The sequence below is a fragment of the Aquarana catesbeiana genome, linkage group LG05 (assembly GCF_042186555.1).
Source record: "Aquarana catesbeiana isolate 2022-GZ linkage group LG05, ASM4218655v1, whole genome shotgun sequence".
NCBI lineage: Eukaryota > Metazoa > Chordata > Amphibia > Anura > Ranidae > Aquarana > Aquarana catesbeiana.
In genome coordinates, this window is record NC_133328.1 from 499,972,602 (window position 1) to 499,994,693 (window position 22,092).

A 22,092-nucleotide genomic window follows, 5' to 3' on the forward strand; every position below is an offset into this window, starting at 1 on the left:
CTTCACGGGATTGTACCTTGGCGATGCCTGCAGATGCAGGCATCACCACGGTACTGTTCTTTAGAGCGGATGGTCAGCTGTAATAACAACCAATGTGGCTCAGCAGCCGCTTGGCTGCTATTACAAGCAGTGGGATGGGACATAAAAAGTACCTGTCACAGCCTATTACTTTCACAAGGGATGTATACATAACAATAACAGTGATTAAAAAAAAGACAGTATAAAAATAGTTTGCCTACAGAATATCAGCACCTGATATTGGCCTGAAAGGCAGCCGAAAAATCATCATCGACTCCGAAAAACTATATTGGTCGTCCCCTAATACATATAAAAATATAAATACAGGGGAGGAGCATTTCAGCCCATGTCTTATCATTGGAGGAGAGCAGGCTGAGTTCCCAGCACAGCCAGAAAACTGACCACACTGTGCTCCCATACCTGGTGTTGTCCAATTTTAATAGGAAAGCAGAGGGACTGGCAGGAACACCAGGGATTTCACACAAAGGGAGCAATACAAAGAGAACAGGATATTTTCTCATACAAGTACATGGCACATATCAGGAATATGAAATGTTGGAGTAACCTATTCTTTAACTTCTGTGGTGCAGATTAACAAAGGTGCCGAGATTGCAGTGGTTAGACATTTCAAAATGTGTTTTGTAAAGCTAGTTAAACAAACCAATGTTTCTTTATCGAAGGCTACCAATATTCTTTAACTTTTTTTTTTTCTTCCAGTCACAGTTCCTCGCAATTTCCAATTACTGGATGAGCTTGAAGATGGACAGAAAGGTGTTGGAGATGGTACAGTCAGCTGGGGCCTTGAAAACGATGAAGATATGACTCTTGCTAGATGGACAGGAATGATCATTGGACCCCCAAGAGTGAGCCACCAACTGCTTTCCATAGCAGTCCCTTTTACATTTTCCTCTGATACAAGTCTTTTTATTGCTTTAAAACTCCAGACAAAACATTCTTACGTTTTGGATAGTGTGGAAAAGGTGTAGAATCAGTCAGGTTTTTATTGCTATGTTGATAATGAGGAGATGTCCTTGCTTTCTGTTGTCACCGGGACAGCAAATCGAGGGAAATCTTCCTAACACTGCAAGTGGTGCCAGTCAAATACCATTCAGATAAATGCCCAATAGCTTCTGGGTGCTAAAGTGTACTGGATGGGTTGTGCCGTATATAGATTTGTAGAAACTTCCACAGCACACATTTATTGCAGACATTTTTTTTTAAATTCTGACATCAGTGAGCAGGATATCCTCTGAAAAATTATTTTTTTATTTTTTTATTTTTTATTTTTTATTTTTTTTTGATGTGGTGAAAAGTTCTACATATTTGTGCAACACAAATGGCAATAAAAACTAGACCTTTCCCACGCAATCCCAAACTTAACAAAAACAAAAGATAAGCAGAATTGCATCTATATAAAAGTAATGCTACAGTCTTTACGGTATGTGTTTTGTGTCATCAGTGTGGACCTATTATTTCAGTAGCATGTATCTTCTCACTTAAAGCTTACATTTCAGCACAAGGGACATAACTTCTTATAATGTCTCTCTTATGATGATTCTTCTTTTAGACAAAATCTTCTTTCGTCCTACTACAACCCCCCAACCCAGCTGCTGTAATGTTTCAGTTCAACGGAGGTTAATGCAACTAATAAACGCTCAAATGCGCTCATTTAAGAGTCTGACTAGGGCTGCCTTTTCTTGCCAGATCTGCCATTCATAAAAGCCTTACTAAAGCTCTTATGAATGACACAGGATCTATGAATGGGGGTGGGCAGATGATTGAAAGCTATGCCTCCTCCATTTAGAGATCCTGTGTCAGTCATAGAAACTGTAGTATGGCTTTTAAGAAATGGCAGATCTGGCAGAGCATGCAGGCATTGTTCAGCTCTTGATAGCCCTTTTTTTTATTAACCCTCACTGCACCAGAAGATGACAGCGGCTGGGGGCACGGGGGTGTTATGACAGAGGAATTTTTCTCCTAAAATAAGAATTGGTACAAGGGGCACATCATACTAACTGTAAGTGCTGATTTAGATTTTTTAGCAAAATAGGCTTTAAAGCAGGGATATGCAATTAGCAGACCTCCAGCTGTTGAAAAACTACAAGTCCCATCATGCCTCTGCCTCTGGGTGTCATACTTGTGGCTGTCAGTCTTGCTATGCCTCATGGGACTTGTAGTTCAGCAACAGCTGGAGGTCCGCTAATTGCATATCTCTGCTTTTAAAGTGACTCTTGCAAAAAGTACAAACAAATGGCCTCGGCCCTCACCTTTAACTGGCCTTTGCAGTAAGAAGCACATGGAAGGGCGACGCATGTCTAACGAAACCAAAGAAAATTCCCAGCTCAACTTACCCACCAGCCTGCAACCAACCAAATTATCCTGTCTAACAGTATGCACTAAAAACAGGGGCTTAGTTTGCACACATTTGCAAATACATGCGTAAGCTGCAGAGCCACTTCACGGCACCCATTATTATCTGCAGTCCACTCTAAATTTTGAGGGCCTCCATAGTAGAAGCACATCCATTATGATTGGTAGGCAGAGGGCAGGTGAGTCTGGAGGGAGCCCACTCTCCTTAATGGAACAGGGGCGCGCTGGACAGCCAGCATATAAAGTGACTCTTGAAAATTTTTCTTTTTAAAAGTCCATCATACAGTGAAATAGTTTGGCAAACCTCACTATCTTCTTTCTTGTTCCTCTTCTGATAATGAACTAGACCAAAAGCCTTAATTTCCCCAAACTGACTGCTGAGTGGGAGGGTCAGCCTACTATAAAGCCCAGGATTTAAAAGTTGAAGCTCTGAAGCCACAGCAGTAGATGTATGACTATTACGATAGGAGCGGAAGGCTAACAACAATAAACCTATAAATGGTTATGGGAATGCCTGAGGTCCCATTGAAACTGATGCAGTGCTTTAACATTGGTGTGATGTGGTGCCATTCATTCTTAATAGCACCCCACCGTGTGTTGTACACTGCATAACAAAAATGCTGCAGGGCTTCATATCATTTTAACACAATACATTGGTGTTCATAGGCTCTAAAAGTTTACTCTAAAGCAGGGGTCCTCAAACTTTTTAAACAGGGGGCCAGTTAATGTTCCCTCCGCCTTTTGTGTGGCCGGACTATAGTTTAAAAAAAATATGAACTAATTCCTATGCACACCTTATTTGTAGTGCAAAAAGACAGGAAAAAAAACAAAACAATATTTAAAATAAAGAACAATTTTAATCAACATAAACTTATTAGTATTTCAGACTCCCCCGTCACAGAACCTCTCCCCCTCCATCACAGATCTCCCCCACTTCTCTCCATCACAGCCCCCCCCCCCCAACACAAACTCAAACTCCTCTCCATCACATCACAGACTCCCCCATAACAGATGAGAACACCCATGTGATCCGATTCTAGTGTGCGGGGGGGGGGGGTCTCTGCACTATTTTCGTGTGAATCCAATGTGAGTTTAGCCATACAACTGTGTATGGCTGAACTCGCACTGCACAGACATCGCATGTGATCGGCACCTGCGGTGTGGGTGCGAATCTCATGCAAAGTCTGAGATCACACATATGTGAACCTAGGCTCAATGGCACAGAACAAAACCCATTTTGTTCATCTGAACACAACTAAAATGCCCCGGTGTAAATAGAGCCCAAGTATTACATTTTTGCAAGCATGAGCGCTGAATTGCAAAAAAAGCTGTTTTGAAAGAATCTTAGACTTCATGTACACTGGCAGCTCCTTAACTTAGAGATAAAATATATATATATATATATATATATATATATATATATATATATATATATATATATATATAATTATATTATATTTTTTTTTTTTTTTTTTTTTTTTTAGCTAGAGCTCCTAACCTCTTCTCCATAAAAGCCTATGTGTCCATGTACGCACAGGCTTTTGCCAGCATTTAGGAGCTGCCGTGATTAGGGTAACTTCAATCTCCCTCTCCTGAAAGCGGAAGAATCGTGTTCAGGATGGATATGTTTTGACCGCCGGAAAACGCAAACCGCGGTAAAATAGATTTTGTCGCGTTATGCATTTTCCCGTGGCCAGTGGTTAAAGCAGGCTGTGGACATGAAACCTTAGAGCTCTTGCACACAAGCCAGGCTAACCCGTTCAGCTTGACAGTCAATGTATTTTCCCAGCCCAGGTGCAGCATACAGCCTGTCATTGACATGAATGGCTGTGCACTACTTTACTCATGCACATGGTGGTGCCATCAAAAACAGGAGTACAGCATATTGGCGAATGCAAAAAGCAAGAACACTATCTTTTTTGCATATGACTATACTGTATTCATGTTTAAAAGCACTGTTGTATACATGAGCACAGCAGCACACATTCTTGTCATTGACAGGCTGTACGCTCTTCCTGGGCCAAGGAAATATACATTGGCAATTATGTAAAACTGTCCTGTGCACAGCAGACCCATGTGCAAGAGACCTGTAAGGGCCCTATAAAGCTACAGTGCCTGATAATCCGTCCTGATGTGAGCATTGATTTAATTGACACAGACATTAAGTGAGCAGTGTTGGTTGCTGACATATAACATTTTTTTTGTTGTAAACAAGTAAAAATAAGTTTTTTTTACTTTTTCAAAGTTTATTTTTCAAAAGGCAAAGTGGAATATTATGACACGATGGTGCGCTAAATTAAATGTATTCAAAGCTAAATTGCAAGTGCATTAAAGTGAAAAAAAAAAAACTTGGAGAAAGGATAGATTCTCTCAGGTTTCAGTCTGTATTTAATAATGTTAAACCAGGGGTGAGCAAACTTCAGCCCAACAGCTGTTGTGAACTACAGGTCCCATCATAAAAACACACAGAAGGATAGTAGTGGGACTTTGAGTGAGGGTTGTCACCATGACAGATATTGCATAAAACATATGTATATAAATGTTTTATTAATCAAATGCAAATACACTGAAAAATACAATAGTAAAACAATACATATTGTGGTTATAATATTTATTATATCGAATGCAACATAGCTGCTATATGGACAAAAGAAGATACACACATAGATATGTTTAAACTCGATATAGCTCGGTAGGTAAAAAGCACGGCCAAAATATATTATATAGGTATTGAACCAAACTTGACCAAGCACCCTCAAGAAACTCTACGCGTTTCATGGCTTGGGCCATTCATCAGAGTTAGGGGCAGAGATAAACTGTAGGAACAAACAAGTAGATAGAAATTTGTAATATATTCTACCTCTAAAGGGAGAAAACCCATTAGGGAGAGTGGAATCTATACTTACAAGTCAGCTAGAAACTGTGCTTGACTAGTGTCGAAATGGATGGCGCCCAAGACTGAATGTCCATCCACGGAGCTGAAGCATGGCACAAGCCATGAAACGTGTAGAGTTTCTTGAGGGTGCTTGGTCAGGTTTGGCTCGCTATTTATATAATATATTTTGGCTCATGCATACTTTTTACCTACCCAGCTATATTGAGTGTAAACATCTATATGCACATCTTCTTTTGTTCATATTGCAGCTATGTTGCATACGATATATTAAATGTTATAAGCCACAGTATGTATTGTTTTACTATTGTATTTTTTTTTATGTATTTGATTATTAAAACATTTTATATACATGTGTTTTTATGCAATAACTGTTACGGTGACACCCCTCACTCAAGGTCCCACTACTCTCCTGTGTTTTTATGTGTATAATAGGGATGGAGGGTATGTAGCTGTGGTGTTAGATCACATCCTTTTCCACATACAGATCCCATCATGCCTCTGGGAGTCATGCTTTCAGGGTCTTGCGATGCCTCATGGAACTTGTAGTTCCATAATAGCTGTTGGGCTGAGGTTAGCCTACCCTTGTTGCAAACACATACTGACATGAAGTGGGGATAGTATAGTGTCATGATAAATAGTTGTATAGGCCTGAATAGGGGGGAAAAACACTTACTGTCATTTTGATATAGAAGTGAAGTTGGAGACACTTAGCAATCCCAAGGGTATGGGTATGATGAGGCAGTGAGTTGTCTGAAATGTCCCTTTTTATAAAGTAGATGCAATGTGCCACCTATGTGAGGTAATGGTCTAGTAGTCCTTCACTTTTTGCAGTAAATTAAGAGTTTGGTTCCAAAAGACTGAGATCCCTGGGATAGCCCACTAGATGGCGTTATTCGTTTTTGTTTTTTATTGTCACTTCCAGCACATATCAAGGGACATAGGGAAAATCACACAGATGTCTACTGAACATCTCTCCCAGTAAGTTGGGATTATTTTTGGGGGAAAAAAAACCACTGCACATGTATAAAGCACAGCAACATGCATATATGCTCTGTCAGCTCCGGGACACTGAAATCTTTAAACAAATGGCTGTTCTTTGGAGAAGAAAAAACATGAGGTGCAGAACCGGGTAATTTCACCTGTAAAAAGTCACACGATGACTCTCCTCTAATCACAGATCATCTCCTGCTTTGTTGAGCAGTTAGAACTCTATGGGACTAAGCCAGCTTCACACTGTTGCCCAATTTTTATGAATGGAGAGGGACACGATATGTGTAGCACAGCAAAGCATAATAGAGTGGATAAAGATATACTTTTTTGTTTAGAAATGAGCGCCTAAATCAGATTTATAGAATGAAAAGCATGTTTTCTGGAGGATGTTTGTTTAAAACTGAACATCAGCCTTGTCTTCAGTCTTACACAGTTGTACAGGCTTCTCTCCTGTACTGAAATTGCTTACTGTGATTTAACTGCACACAGAGTTTCTCAAAGTGTGTTATTGCAAGTTGTAGCAAATCAAGAAGAGCTCTTCCATACCCCACAGTAATGTAACAAAGTTTATACATATCAAAGTATTGCAAAATATAAATTTAAAGGGCGTAATCTGTACCAGAAAATTGAATATCTTAATCGTACAGTATGGGACACAGGCTGAATATTCCTAGACCCTGGGTTATGGGCTGGTGCCTTCAGGTGATTGTACACTGGCAAAGCGTTTGAGGGCAAATAACATACATGTTATACTTACCTGCTCTGTGCAGTGGTTTTGTAGTAGCCCTGATTTTCCTTTTCTCGTGTCCGCCGACACGCCTGACCCTTTTCTCCTGCCAAGTGCCCCCATAGCAAGCAACTTGCTTGGCCCCTGCCTCCGCGTTCTCTTCATTGGCTCACTGGCTGTGATTGACAGTAGTGGGCACCAGTGACTGAGGAAGAGACCCGGGAAAGCCGCTGCCCTTGTGCACAATGCTGGATCCAGATGGGGCTCAGGTACATATTAAGGGGAGCTGCTGCACACAAGTTTTTTTTTTTTTTTTTTAATTTTTGTTTTGTTTTTTTACCATCATGCATAGAATGCATGCAAGTAAAAAACCTTCCAAGCCCACAGGGGTTCACTACATGAGGCTGCGCTGCTACTATTGGGTTAGTGTAAAGCCGCTGCCAGTGAATCATTTATATGACCACAACTGTTGCACCCATATGTGATAAAAAACAATGAAGAAAAAACTATGTTACTGACAAATACTAAAACTTGAATTCCACAGATTTAAACCTATATAGTTAATCTTTAGATATGGACAATCAAAAACCAAGCAGAATGAGCAAAGTCCATATAGAAAGTTTCTTGCTGAAAAAGTCTTTCACAAATAAATGGAGAAAAAAACACTCTTCAAACGATGTGAGGCATGCAATGTTGTCACCCTGAGGAGCGTGATGATAGGAAAATTCCTCCACCTCAAAACCATCTGCCCCTTACCAGATCATTTGATCTCTTGTTAGAGAGATCGTATGAGCAAGTGGCTGTATCCCCCAGCCACTGGGTCTCTGCTGGAATTGTGTCTCCAAGGGTCACCGCTCAAGGGGTCCACTGGATGGTGTATTAACGCTCAGATCCCAAGGATAAATGCAAAAGAGAAAGCTCCATAGCGTAATACAATTAACATTTATTAAAAAGAAATGTAAGAAATACACTTACAACGTAGTAGGGGGTACTAGTAGGGGGTGTAGTAGGGGGTACCCCAGGAAGACGACAGATTTGTCGAAACGGCGTGGGGAGGAGCGACGTGCTGACGTCACCACCATCCATCGCTGATCCCGGAAGCTACAGGCAGCAGCTGTGAGCCGGCCGGCATATGTTTTTATACGCGATTTGAAGCTACTACATTGTAAGTGTATTACTTACAGTTCTTTTTAATAAATGTTAATTGTATTACGCTATGGAGCTTTCTCTTTTGCATTTATCCTTGGGATCTGAGCGTTAATACACCATCCAGTGGACCCCTTGAGTGGTGACCCTTGGAGACACAATTCCAGCAGAGACCCAGTGGCTGGGGAATACAGCCACTTGCTCATACGATCTTTCTAACAAGAGATCAAATGATCTGGTAAGGGGCAGATGGTTTTGAGGTGGAGGAATTTTCCTATCATCACGCTGCTCAGGGTGACAACATTGCATGCCTCACATCGTTTGAGGAGTGTTTTTTTTTTCTCCCTTTTTTTGTGAAAGACTTTTTCAGCAAGAAACTTTCTGTATGGACTTTGCTCCTTCTGCTTGGTTTTTGATTGTCCATATCTAAAGATTAACTATATAGGTTTAAATCTGTGGGATTCAAGTTTTAGTATTTGTCAGTAATATAGTTTTTTCTTCATTGTTTTTTATCACATATGGGTGCAACAGTTGTGGTCATATAAATAATTCATGATTACACTCGCCCAATAGTAGCAGCGCAGCCTTTTCTAAATACAGTATTTTAAAGTGGAGGTTGTCTCACATTTATGGTTGCAGCAGCATCAATAATCTTTCGTTTTCACAGACACACATCTATTTTTTATTGATTATATTTAGGGATAGCGCAGTACTTTTTTGGTTTTAAATTTGTTCACTACATGAGATCGTTGGAGGTTTTCGGGGCTTTCCAACATCGAGAAACTGTTGCACAGTTTTGTAAGGTTGCCACCTGGTGTTCAGTTCACACCTTCTCTCAAGGTATACTATAGGTGGATGTCCAGGCATCGGTGGATACAGCTTTCAGCTACAAGGTTCTTTCAGAGGCACTCTGAGTTTGGTTTTTGACCTTTTTGTATGTTATGTTGGCAGGATTCTGTACTGTACAATTAAGATAGAAGGAATTTTGATTGCCTATAAATTCAGTACAGTACAAGACACAGGCCACCTTTTTCTCTGTTGCGTGCTTAAAAAACAGAGGTCTTAGAGTGGGGTAGGTTTATAGGGGTATGATAAGACCCCTTTCACACTGAGGCGCTTTTTAGGCGTTTTAGTGCTAAAAATAGCACCTGAAAATCGCCTCTCATGCCTCCCCAGTGTGAAAGCGGGATTTGGGAGAAAAAGTCCTGCAAGCAGCATCTTTGGGGCGGTTTGTGAAGCGCCTGCCAAATCGCCTGCAACACAGGCGCTTTTAATCCTTTCTTCAGCTGCTAGCGGGGGTTAAAAGCGCCCAGCTAGTGGCCAAAAAGCACCACTAAAACTAGTGGCACTTTACTGTTAACAGACCCCCGCCCCAGTGTGAAAGTACTCTAAGGGGTATGTCCAGAAGTTTTTCCAGTGTCCAATCACCTTAAGGTAGCAGCCTATAACCCAGGGTCTATGAATAGCCAGCTTGTGTCCTGTACTGTACTCTAAGATATGTCATTTGCATGGAAGTCTAAATTTCCTATTTTTTTTTTTTTTTTTTATTGCTGTTGTGCCCACTCACTTCTCCTGATGACAGTTTATCCCTGGGTAGAAAAGGGAAAGGAAATCTTCCAAGAAGGGACGCAAACCTGACCATTCCCACCCTTTAAAAAAAAAAAAAAAAAAAAAAAATTGGAACTGGAATTCCTCTTTAAATGGGTGTAATGCTACAATAGCCACCTGTTTTTGACTATTTCTGAACTTGGTTAAAATGCATGTATTTTTTTTAATTGGAGGATTTTTTTCTTTTTCAGACAAATTATGAAAATAGAATATACAGTTTGAAAATAGAATGTGGACCTAAATACCCAGAAGCCTCTCCTACAGTTAAATTCGTAACAAAAATAAACATGAATGGAATAAATAATTCCAATGGCATGGTAAGTAAGGCATATTAAGTTATTCTGTTTCCTTGTTGGCCTTAAGACTGTCATCTTTATAAAGATGTCAGCCACTACTGTGTCCTGTAGTGATGTAGGGGCTGATGAATGGAGTAATAGTTTGCGTTTTGGAATGCAGGCATTTGATACACCAGAAAATGTCACATGAAGCTTCTACTGGTGGCAAATAATAAAAGCTGAACTTAAACCACCAATTTAACTGTTCCTAAAAGAATTACATTCAAGGCATTCCTTGAATGATAAGACAAACATGGTGTAAAAACATATAAAAATGTTATTCATAAAAAAATAAGCATCCAAAGCAGTAATAATAAACATTATCCACCTGTGTGTGCAAATACCACATTTTAAAACGTGTATGTGACCAAAGATCTTATCTTTCCAACACACAAATGTCCATAAATCAAAAAAAATGAACAGCAATGTCCAAAACCATAATCTTTAATCCTTTAGTGTCTTCCACAAGTATTTTGTGTTCCAGTAAGTACCACCACCATTTCTTTTGAAAGAATGGCCAATCAACAACCAGGTTTTATATGCATATCCCTTTTATTGTTGGGAGGGCTAGCAATCCTCCAATGGTGGTAAGGATATCAAGGTATCCAGGATTAATCCACATCTGCAGACTCAAGAAAACACAGCGGTAACAACATAGTGCACACTGTAATATAAAACATTTATTAACAGTAAAAATGCACTTACATCTGTAAAAGTCATTCTTGCTTTAAGATACTCTCACCTCAATGCAACAGATAATAAACTATATGGCTGAGTTTTGTATCGATCAACACTGCACAGACATCAGAGTTGCTCATCTCTCTTAGTTACTTTCCACAACAGAATCCTCCCTTTGATTCTCCATTTGATCCACCCTATGCGACTTTTACTTATGTAATTGCATTTTTACTCTGTTAATTTATTTTATGGTGTGCAGTATTTTTATCAAGATTTTCTTCCATCAAGTTTCTCTTGTTGCAGAGCCAGAAACGTGGCCAGCCTGTAATGTGTCCTTGGGCTGTGCTGAATGTGCTTGCCTAGGCACCTGTGTGCAATGTGGGAGCTGCAGAGTGCTTTATGGTCCAGAGCCACGGCTCACCTGTCTGGTGGAACCCTGTCCTTGAAAACTCCTTGGGCAGTATGCCCATAGAGGCGAAAACCAAGGGAAGAGGCATGTTCCCTGAATCTTCCTCTTCATTTTAAAACTGGTGCTCCCACAGTCGAGAATCACCCACGCTATCCTTCATCAGAGGAAGAAGGGAAGGTTTCTGCTAAATGATAACACAGCAACACTAGGGAAATCGCTCTCTGAAAGTAATATCCCCTATTTTACTTTTTAAGTAAACTTTGGCTTTATAAAATTAGAACGTATATAAAAAATGTAGCGCATATGAATATAGGCATGTGTTGCTCCCAGAGACCGCAACCTATCACAAGGTGTGGTAAATGGAGCAAATAAAAATATCAATCAGTGAGTCAAAAGAATAATTGGTAAGTAAAGACCAAAGTCTCTATAAATATGTATATAAAGAAAGTTTCTAAGAAGTGGTGGATGTTCAGAATGTTGAAAGGAGACTTGGAAGAGACTTGGAAAATCACTCCATGGACACCTCCTCAACTCACAATGGCAACAAAACAGAAAATGGTAGGCGTTAACTCTTACCGGATCCAGTGGACTCCCCTGTCTTAGGCATGGAGTCATGAAGGCATGGTGCCACCCAGGGTATGTGGAGCGATAACCGGGCCGTCAAAGTTAGCAGGTAAGTGGTTCACCGATGTTGCCCTCGGTTGGTCCTCGAATGGATGTTCCCGGTAGGTGCAGGTTGGATGATGCCAGTTGGGATGCACAACGTGTGATGGAGATCAGGCATTAATTTCTTTTATGCAAAGAGAAAAATAGAGCCTCTCCATGGTGCAGATAAAAAAGGTATCTTTTATTGCTAAAAAAACCGGTACATATATAAAAAGTGATCACAAAAGTCAAGGGCAACATAAGAGATGGTGTGGAAGCCCGACGCACTTCAACACATAGGTCTTCTACTGGGGGCATGAACCACCAGCTCAGAGTTGCCAATATTTATAAATAATACATAAAATTAGAGCCAAACACAGGAGGGGAGAATAACTAGATGTGATAGGGCGACTGGATGTCAGCTGATCAAGAGAGAGACAGCTATAAGTGGCTCAACCAATCACATCTATAGGTGAGAATGAAACAGACTTAGCCGCCAATCAGTGAGTTGGCAAGAGGCATCTAGTGTTAAACCTCCAAATACCACATGTCAAACAAAAGGATGTGACGTCTGTCCCGAAAGGGCGCCAAACGTCAATCCTAAGTGATAAACTGAATGGCAAACGGACTTAACAGCCAATAGGAACAGCCAACACTATCTCCATCTAGGGCTGTCGGTCTGCATGTTCCGCCTTGGAGTCCTACATTGCGTACAGTGACGCACCCGGCGCAGGACTCGAAGGCACGTGATTGGGGGTAAACGTCGCACGTAATCACTATAATCGCTATAACGCTATGCGTCCCCTCCAGGTCAGATGTGCTGTCAGATCTTTCCGCACGTGATCACGCTCAGTCTGTCTTCTGTTAAGAGACGCAGCCAAGATGTGCGAGATGTCCCGAGACTTCCGCGCTCGTGATTACGTGCGACGTTTACCCCCAATCACGTGCCTTCGAGTCCTGCGCCGGGTGCGTCACTGTACACAATGTAGGACTCCAAGGCGGAACATGCAGACCGACAGCCCTGGATGGAGATAGTGTTGGCTGTTACGTCCGTTTCCATTCAGCTTATCACTTAGGATTGACGCCCTTTCGGGACGGACGTCACTTCCTTTTGTTTGACATGTGGCATTTGGAGGTTTAACACTAGATGCCTCTTGCCAACTCACTGATTGGCGGCTGAGTCTGTTTCATTCTCACCTATAGATGTGATTGGTTGAGCCACTTATAGCTGTCGCTCTCTCTTGATCAGCTGACATCCAGTCGCCCTATCACATCTAGTTATTCTCCCCTCCTGTGATTGGCTCTAATTTTATGTATTATTTATAAATATTGGCAACTGTGAGCTGGTGGTTCATGCTCCAGTAGAAGACCTATGGGTCGAAACGCGTCGGCCTTCCACACCATCTTATGTTGCCCTTGACTTTTGTGATCACTTTTTATATATGTACCGCTTTTTTTTTTTTTTTAGCAATAAAAGATACCTTTTTTATCTGAACCTTGGAGAGGCTCTATTTTTTCTCTTTGCATAAAATAAATTAATGCCTGATCTCCATCACAGGTTGTGCATCCCAACTGGCATCATCCAACCTGCACCTACCGGGAACATCCATCCGAGGACCTTGTCAACATCGGTGAACCACTTACCTGCTAACTTTGACGGTCCAGTTATCTCTCCTCATGCCGTGGGTGGCGCACCATGCCTTCATGACTGCATGTCTAAGACAGGAGAGTCCACTGGATCCGGTAAGAGTTTACGCCTACCATTTTCCGTTTTGATGCCATTGTGAGTTGAGGAGGTGTCCATGGAGTGATTTTCCAAGTCTCCTTTCAACATTCTGAACATCCACCACTTCTTAGAGACTTTCTTTATATACATATTTAGAGACTTTGATCTTTACTTCCCAATTATTCTTTTGACTCACTGATATTTTTATTTGCTCCATTTACCACACCTTGTGATAGGTTGCGGTCTCTGGGAGCAACACATATCTATTTTCATATGCGCTACATTTTTTATATAGTTTTCATGGTTTGCTTGTCACATTGTATGTAGCTGCTTTTTTTCTTTTGTCACTAGTTAGTGCAGTGTTTTTTCTTATTTTAAAAGTAGAACGTCACTGCTGTGGACCCGGCAATTTCCCGTGTTAAGACTCTTAACTATCCCTATAAAAGGGGGGCATGGCCTGGAGCTGCATGGCGTAGGGAGTGCAGACTGAGAGCTTCGCTTGAGAATAGTCCTTCACACCGATCTGGGGGGGGAGATCCTTCTCCTAACATCCTAGCCAGTTGCCTACAGTGTTCCTCACTTCAACCGGCGGAGGAAGATGGCGGCGCTCCAATTCAGGAGGAGGAAGAACCAGTTACAAGGGGGCACTGGCAGAGCGCTTGAGGCTATCTCCTTTTGTCAGACTACTTTCATCTCAAAGTTATAGGAGGTGAAAGTCAACATATCCCTTATTAGGCAGGACATCCATAAGTTGCAGGGGAGAGAGCCCAAACGCTGCGTCGGCCACGTGGAGGGTGAACTGCCACCGCTGCAAGTAACATCTGAAAGGCTGCAGCATCAGCTCAACTCCGTTCTCAGCAAACTATATGATATGGAGAACAGTCTCCGCTGCTGCAATCTCCATTTTGTGTGCCTGCCTTAGCAGGCTGAAGGCTCTGTTTCCTCTGACCCCCCCCCCCCCCCCCCCAATCCTGGAGAATCTGCTAGTCAAAACCTTCAGCAGAGAGGCCTTCTCACAGATGTTTGTGGTGGAGCACGCTCAGCGCCTTACTGCACTTCCCCGTGCACTTTTATTGCCAAATGAAATTACAGGGATGCGGGATGCTATCCTGCGGCTCGCAAGTGAAAGAGGTAACATCCCCTTCAGCATCGTCCATATTGCTGCGTTCCCGGATTTCTCCATTGAAGTCCAAAAGAGGAGGGAGCAGTTTGTCGAGGCCAATCGGCAACTGCAAATCCACCACCTGACGTTTGCGATGCTCTTCCCAGCGACACTCCATGTTGTATGTGATGGCAAGGCCCAGATCTTCGAGGATCCTGGTGCAGTTATGTTGTGGCTGGAGCACCGAGATGCGGCTGGACCTGCACCCACCTAACACTCCAATTGACACCTCCTTCCCCCATCTTGAGACCCCAACTCTTCTGCCTTGGTTCCCTCTGTAACAGCCCCGGATCATCTAATCCTCCGTGAACTGTGAGTTGGACTTTGCCCATCAATGCCCTTACTTGCATGTACTTTGAACTTGCTTGGTCAGTCTTGGTGCTCATAGTCCTTGTTCCCTTTCAGTTGGCCAGACCCCCAACCCCTTGTTTGGGAGTTTCCTTTCGGAGTTCGCCATGGTAGACACCTGGAGGAACAAGTGCCTGACATCTGTAGCCTACTCCTGTTTTACCCCGTTCACTCTGCCATGTCCCGCATTGGCCCACTCTATTGCCCGATCTCCTTGATGTGGGGTTTGATGTCGGGGTGCTCTGACCACTCCCCATACTGGCCTTCCCTATGTTTGCCTGCTCCCTCCGCGGTCCGAATATGGAAGCTGAATCCTTTCTGGCTTACCACAATGTCGGACCTGGAGAGTATCCAACGGGAATGGGTTTACTTTTTTCACACCAATCAGGGGTCAGAGTCAGTCGGGCGGTGTGGAAATCCTTTAACCAACATGCCCGCATGATCCTTGTCCTCACAGGCACAAGGCCTCCTCCAAGCTTGTACTTCAACAGGCGGAAGAACGTTTGAGATCTCTTGAGCAGGGTTGTCTTACTGACCCCTCTGCAGGCAAAGCTTATCTTGTGAGAATGCAGTCTAGACTCACTGATCAATTACACTTTGAAAAAGCCAAACAGGAAATCATATATATACATACATTCATTATTTTTTTTTTTTTTTTTTTTTTAATTATTAACCCCTTCCCGCCGAGCGTGCGCAGATGTGCGTACTCGTCTTTCGGGAGTTATACTGGGATGATGCCTGCAGCTGGCATCATCCCGGTACCGTTGTTTGTTTAAAGCCGGCGATTGGCTATCCGAATAGAACAACCGGTGTGATTAAAAGCCGCTCGGCTGTTATACCGGAGGAGCGGGAGGGGACGGGGAGCGGGTTCTAACGAAGCTGTGGGCGGCTTCGTTACAGCCTTCTAAATGTAAACGCGGAAGCGACGTCATAACATCATCCCGTTTACTCAGCTGCCAATGGCGCTGGTTTTAAAAGATACACAGTATTTAGAATCGCCATTTTCGGCGATCTGAATACTTTGAAGTGCAAAGGAGGGATCGGGGGTCCCTCCATAAAGAGTACCTGTCACCACCTATTGCTGTCACAAGGTTTGTTTACATTCCTTGTGACAGCAATAAAAGACATCAATTTTTTTTTTTAACACAATTTATAAACATATAATTAAAATAAATAAAGAAAAAAAAAATTTAAGTCGCCCCCGTCCCCGAGAGCTCGTGCATCAAAGATACGGATGTCGCGCCCGCATATGTAAACGGTGTTCAAATCACACATGTGAGGTATCGCCGCGATCGCTGGAGCGAGAGAAATAATTCTAGCACTAGACCTCCTCTGTAACTCTAACCTAGTAACCGTAAAAAAAATTTAAAGCGTCGCCTATGGAAATTCTTAGGTACCGTAGTTTGTCGCCGTTCCACGAGTGCGTGCAATTATAAAGCGTGACATGTTTGGTATGTATTTACTCGGCGTAACATCATCTTTCACATTATAGAAAAAAATTGGGGTAACTTTACTGTTTGGATTTTTTTAAATTCATGAAAGTGTCCCTTTTCCCAAAAAATTGCGTTTAAAACACCGCTGCACAAATACCGTGTGATATAAAATATTGTAACAATCTCCATTTTATTCTCTGCTAAAATAAATTATATATTATATATAGGGATAGATAGATAAAAATTATATATAATGTTTGGGGTGCTAAGTAATTTTCTAGCAAAAAATACGGATTTTAACTTGTAAACACCAAATTTCAAAAATAGGCTTAGTCATGAAAGGGTTTTAAGCAACCTATTTTTGAGCACGGCAAACTACTCACTTATATAGCCCATCTTGACCATAGGTCCCCGGTGATGGTGTCACTTCAGTCAGCCCCTGGGAAAAAATCAGAGACCCTTCCCAAGTAGCCGGTAAGTTTAGGCGGTTCTACTCTGACCTATACACCTCCACCGCCCTCTGCTCTCAAAACGAATTGACTGCGTTCCTTCAGGACGTTGACTTTCCCACGCTTATCCATTCTCAGATTAGCCAGCTTGAGGCACCAATCACTACAGACTGCATTGCAGAGGGACTGGCACATCTTCCACCTTCTAGGGCGCCTGGCTCCGACGGACTCTCCTTAGAGTTTTACGACCTGCCAGGGCTGCCCTATAGCCCCATTACTATACGCCCTGGCTGTAGAGCCCCTTGCCATCAGGGCACATCCGGACATTAAAGGCCTCCGCATGGGACGGGTGACTGAGGTCCTCCGTCTGTATGTGGATGATATGCTTCTGTACTTGAAGGAAGCTGGCCCTTCATGCCAGGTGGCTCTGCAGCTTATTAAACAATTTGGGGTATTTTTCTGGATTACAGCTCAATTGGTCTAAGTCCCAAATCCTTCCGCTGGACTTGGGGCCCCCGCAGCAGGCCAAGCCTTGTCAGAGCCAGCAGGATTAAATACCTGGGCGTACAAATTTCCCGATCTCTCATAGATTATATAGGCCTTAACCTAGAACCCCCTATATGACCTCTGAAAAACTAAAACCCAGACCTGGTCCCGACCTCCCGCTGGAATTATGGGACGTATTAATTTTGTAAAAATTATACTCCTTCCCAAATTGCTCTACCCTTTTTGGCATGCCCCCTATACATTCCTACACGTATCTTCAAATCCATGGAATCTATTCTCAACACGTTCATATGGGGTAGAGCTGCACGATTCTGGCTAAAATGAAATTCACATTTTTTTTTTTTGCTTAGAATAAAGATCACAACATCTTATTTCACATTATACAAAAAATTGGGCTAACTTTACTGCTTTGTTTTTTTTTTTTTTTTTTGTGTATTTTTTCCAAAATTGCGTTTGAAAAATACGGTGTGTGACATAAAATATTGCAACAACCAACATTTTATTCTCTAGGGTCTCTGCTAAAAAAAATTAAAAAAAATAAAAAAATTTAAAAAAAGTTTGGGTGCTCCAAGTAATTTTCTAGCAGAAAATGATTTTTATTTGTGAGCAACAAATGTCAGAAAAGGTTTGGAGTTCTTTCCTTTGATAAAAGAACAAAAAGATACTTTGTTTCTACTTATTAGTGTTGTAATAAAACTTGGCAGGCTGCCTGGATTTTTTTTTTCCAGCTGTGAGAACTCTCTGCACTTGTTAGAAAGAACATGCTGTTTTGAAGATTGGGAAGGGAAAAAGATTGCGATTTCAAATTTTAACGATTAATCGCGCAGCTCTAATATGGGGTCCCTCCCGACACAAACTATCATGGTGAGCTCTGAAGTCTCCTGTCCACCTGGGTGGCACCGCTTTACCCGACAGCCCTGTATTATATTGCTTCTCAGCGTTCTAATTTTTTTTTTCTTACAAATCAGGAAGACTGAGACAGGTATTCTTCCCTCGTATGCTCCTCGGTCTCTAGCCTGGTAGCCCACCCCTTCTAATTTTTATTATGTGGTACCGATGAGTTGCCTCACGTGGGCAGCAAGGAGTCGTATGATATTCCATCATTGTAAAATTTGGCAGCTGGCTATGTCCATCACCAAGGCCCCCCATATTCCCGCTGTGGGACAACACACACCTGCCAGAGTTGACTGTCCCCGATTTATAAACTATGGATTGTTCGGTGGGGGGTTATATTTCTCTCGCAGGTCATAGCCAATGGTTCGGTTTAAAGTTTCAAGCTTAGAAAGATGGTTTTGGTGTACCTAATCACATGTTCTTCCGCTGCCTCCAACTCCGCCATGCCCTCAAATCCCAATTCCGCTATTCCATCCTCAGCCTTGAATCGTTATACCTGGTGGAGGTGGTCATGGGTCAGGATCCCAAGAAACGAATTTCTTCATTCTATAATCACCTCATGTTACCTGCAGCCACTGCTCAGGCTTATCAACTGAGATCCAGGTGGGAGATGGATGTGGGGGACGTGGCGAATGAGGGCTGGGAGGAAGTGCTGTCCTCTTGTAAATTAGTGTCTCCAAAATTGTCTGTCTGATCGCATTACTCATATTTAAATTCTCCACAGGTCTTACCGAACACCGATTCGCTTTTCCAAATGCACAGCCCGGCTTGCCCAAAGTGTGGAGACCTGGGGGTTTGGGGGAGGAGAGAGAGAACTGTCACTATCACTGAGAAAAGAAAAGGAATTTTTGGACTTTAAATGAGGCAGGAACCAAAGAGGTAACTGCCTCCATCCCTATCGTTGATTAAAATTGAGAGCAAATGGTGGGACTTATATGAAGCACACAGCAGCACAAAAGAAAGTCAAGTGACTGGGAAATACTGTTCATGTTGTATAATCTAACATACAACTTAATTGGTATATAACCTGGTTATGTTGTACTGGGCTGTCTCTTGATTTCCCCCCCCCCCCCCAATATGTGGGTGTAATTAGCTTTGTCGGTTACAGGCTCTGGTAATCCTCAGTATTTTGACCTTAAATATTTCACCCCTCTGCAAGATCGAGATGAAGGGCAGTCTGGTTATTCTCATTGCACCAGACTCCTGGCAGACTCTCCATGAGCCCACCAAGATCTTCTATCCCAGGGACCAGTTTTCCATCCTAGTTCTCGATGTGCTGGCTTTCATAGCCTGATATTTCTCATTGTGCGAGGCCGAAAAATTAAATCCCAGAAAATACTCTGGGACGAATCCTGTCTTTTCTCCAGTCTGGTGTCGATCAACATTTAGCCTTAAGTAACCATCAAGGATCAAATCTCTGTATGCCCCCCATACCATAGGATCTCAACCTGGTTCTGTTGGTTCTCTTTGAACCTCCTCTGTCTACTCTTACTCACAAAACTGTCTTTATGTGTCAGCCGATGCCAGTATGGATTGTAAGGTTCTTTATTTTAAAGATGAATTCCAGGTACGAATTCACTATGTGATACCCTGCAATCTGGTGCCCGCAAACGCCCTGCATTTGTAATCTGCATTTGGGGTGCCATTTATTGTATTGGCACCTGTAGCAGACCGCAAAGATAGTGTTTTGAGCACAGTGTGGGAAACACGCACTGAAGGCTTCTTTCCTGCACCATGTTCTGATGTGAACGGGCCCTTAGATCTATGTTTAATATCTTCAACAGACATGCTGCATTTTATTGCAGCACACTGTACAGAATCGCATGTCCTTATACAGCACCATGAATAAAGCGTACTTTTTGTACACTTCAAATAAAGTTTGTAAAAAAAAAAAGCCATGTGATGTGCTGAATCGTGCATCACGCTGGCCCCTACTGTAGTTGGGAACAGTCACCTGTCTGAACGCTTTACCACTATGGCAGCTGTCCGTTGCACCCAGCCTCAAAGGTGTAGTTATTTTAAGACAATCTCTAGTTTTAACTCTGAACTTTGTGCTACTCTTATATAACACTTGCTGTCTGATGAAATAACTATATAATTTTTTTTTTTTTTAGGTGGATTCACGAAGCATACCTGTTTTAGCCAAGTGGCAAAGTTCATATAGCATTAAAATTGTTCTCCAAGAACTTAGACGCATGATGATGTCCAAAGAAAATATGAAGCTTCCGCAGCCTCCGGAAGGACAAACTTACAACAATTAATTGATCTGGGAATGTTTCAATACTTCTTCCTAGCCCCCCTCCACGAATTTTAGAAGGCCTGCAATGTCTTATATTGCATGCCTCTGCCTCTCCAGCTCTGAGAGGGGAACCCCTTTCAGCCCCGACAAACCTAAACTGGGCACAATTTGCACATGAATTCTCATTGTTGGCTTGGACTCCCAGTTTTGACTCCCATTGGTCATGGACATATTATGCAACAGATATGTTGCAGTCCAACCTCCATACACCTGCACAGGAACACATAGGAGTATAGAGGTTGCAATGAAGTGATTTTGCTTCTTTTCTTGTTGTAATCTTGCTTGATTGTTGGGATTCACACCTTCTGGGCATTTTATTTTCTTAAAAAGTAGCAGTTCATGTTTTCAAATTTATTCTTTTTGTTTTTACGTGTGTTACATTGTCATAAATAAATCTAGGCCTATAGCAATTGACTCCTAAATGATATTTGAATGTACTTTAGAAAAAAATGGCTTCCAGTACTTAAAGCCCTGGTGTTTCAGAAAGTATCATTCAAAGAGATGTGTTCCAAGTTACAGAGCGGGGGTGAACTGAGTACAGAGTGTAATCATATGCTGTAAACTGTAGCATCCTATCATATATCAACTTGTAGAAAGAAAGGATAACAACTTTTAATCAAGTTGGTGGTAGCTGCCCCCTCCTTTTCCTTCCCCATCCCATATATATCTTACACTTGTGACCTCTACTCAGCTGGTGACCTCCTTCACTGGCCTTGGCCGATGCTGCTGCCAGTAGTTTTGCTGTCCTACACATTGATATGTTAACTTGCTCACGTTTGACTTTCCTTCATTGGACCTAATGAATAAGTCTTCAGGATGATGGCCTCCCAGTTAGGGTCCATGTTCTCCTTTAGAGCTGACCATACATGGCATGCTGCCTACCATCTTTTTTTTTTTTTCTTTCTTTCATGGCAGTGGTTGTCCTATACAGCATTAGTTTTGGCAAACCATGGTGATGGTAAAATATGGCTAGTACAGTTGTTTTTACATCTAGAAATATGTTTAAGAGATACATGTCATGTGAACCTTAGGAATGTGTTGATGAGTCCCTTATAATGCATTATCTATTTTAGCCAAAATCTAGGCAGATATCTTTTCTGTCCATGAATAAGGACATTCCCTAAGTAGCACTATTGTAGGCATAGAGGGGTTGATTTACTAATACTGCAGAGTGCAAAATTTGGTGCATCTCTGCGTAAAAAACAGTCAGCTTCTAGGTTTTTTGTCAAAGCTTAAAGTAGATGTAAACCCAATGTCATCCTTTCTAAACTACTGCCATAGGGTTATCTATAAGGATATACATGCCTCCTGCATGTATCTTTACCTGTCAAATGTCTCCCCTCTGTCTGTTATTAGACCCGAAAAACTGCAGATTCTGTGGGTGGGTCTGTTGTCTTGAGCTCGGTGGGTGGAGTCGTGATGTCAGAAGACTCCCCGCCCACCTCTACACTC

The 22,092-nt window shown here is 42.1% G+C and overlaps 1 protein-coding gene across 1 annotated transcript in view; it reads left to right on the top strand.

Moving 5' to 3' along the window:
• UBE2V2 (ubiquitin conjugating enzyme E2 V2) overlaps positions 1–21,046 on the top strand; it is a 33,381-nt gene extending 12,335 nt beyond the window's left edge. Inside the window, exons 2-4 of the mRNA XM_073631570.1 lie at positions 736–881; positions 9,947–10,072; positions 20,456–21,046. Coding sequence (XP_073487671.1) covers positions 736–881; positions 9,947–10,072; positions 20,456–20,602 — 419 coding nt within the window. The 3' untranslated portion in view covers positions 20,603–21,046. The remainder of the gene's footprint in view (positions 1–735; positions 882–9,946; positions 10,073–20,455) is intronic.
• Positions 21,047–22,092: the final 1,046 nt, after the last annotated feature.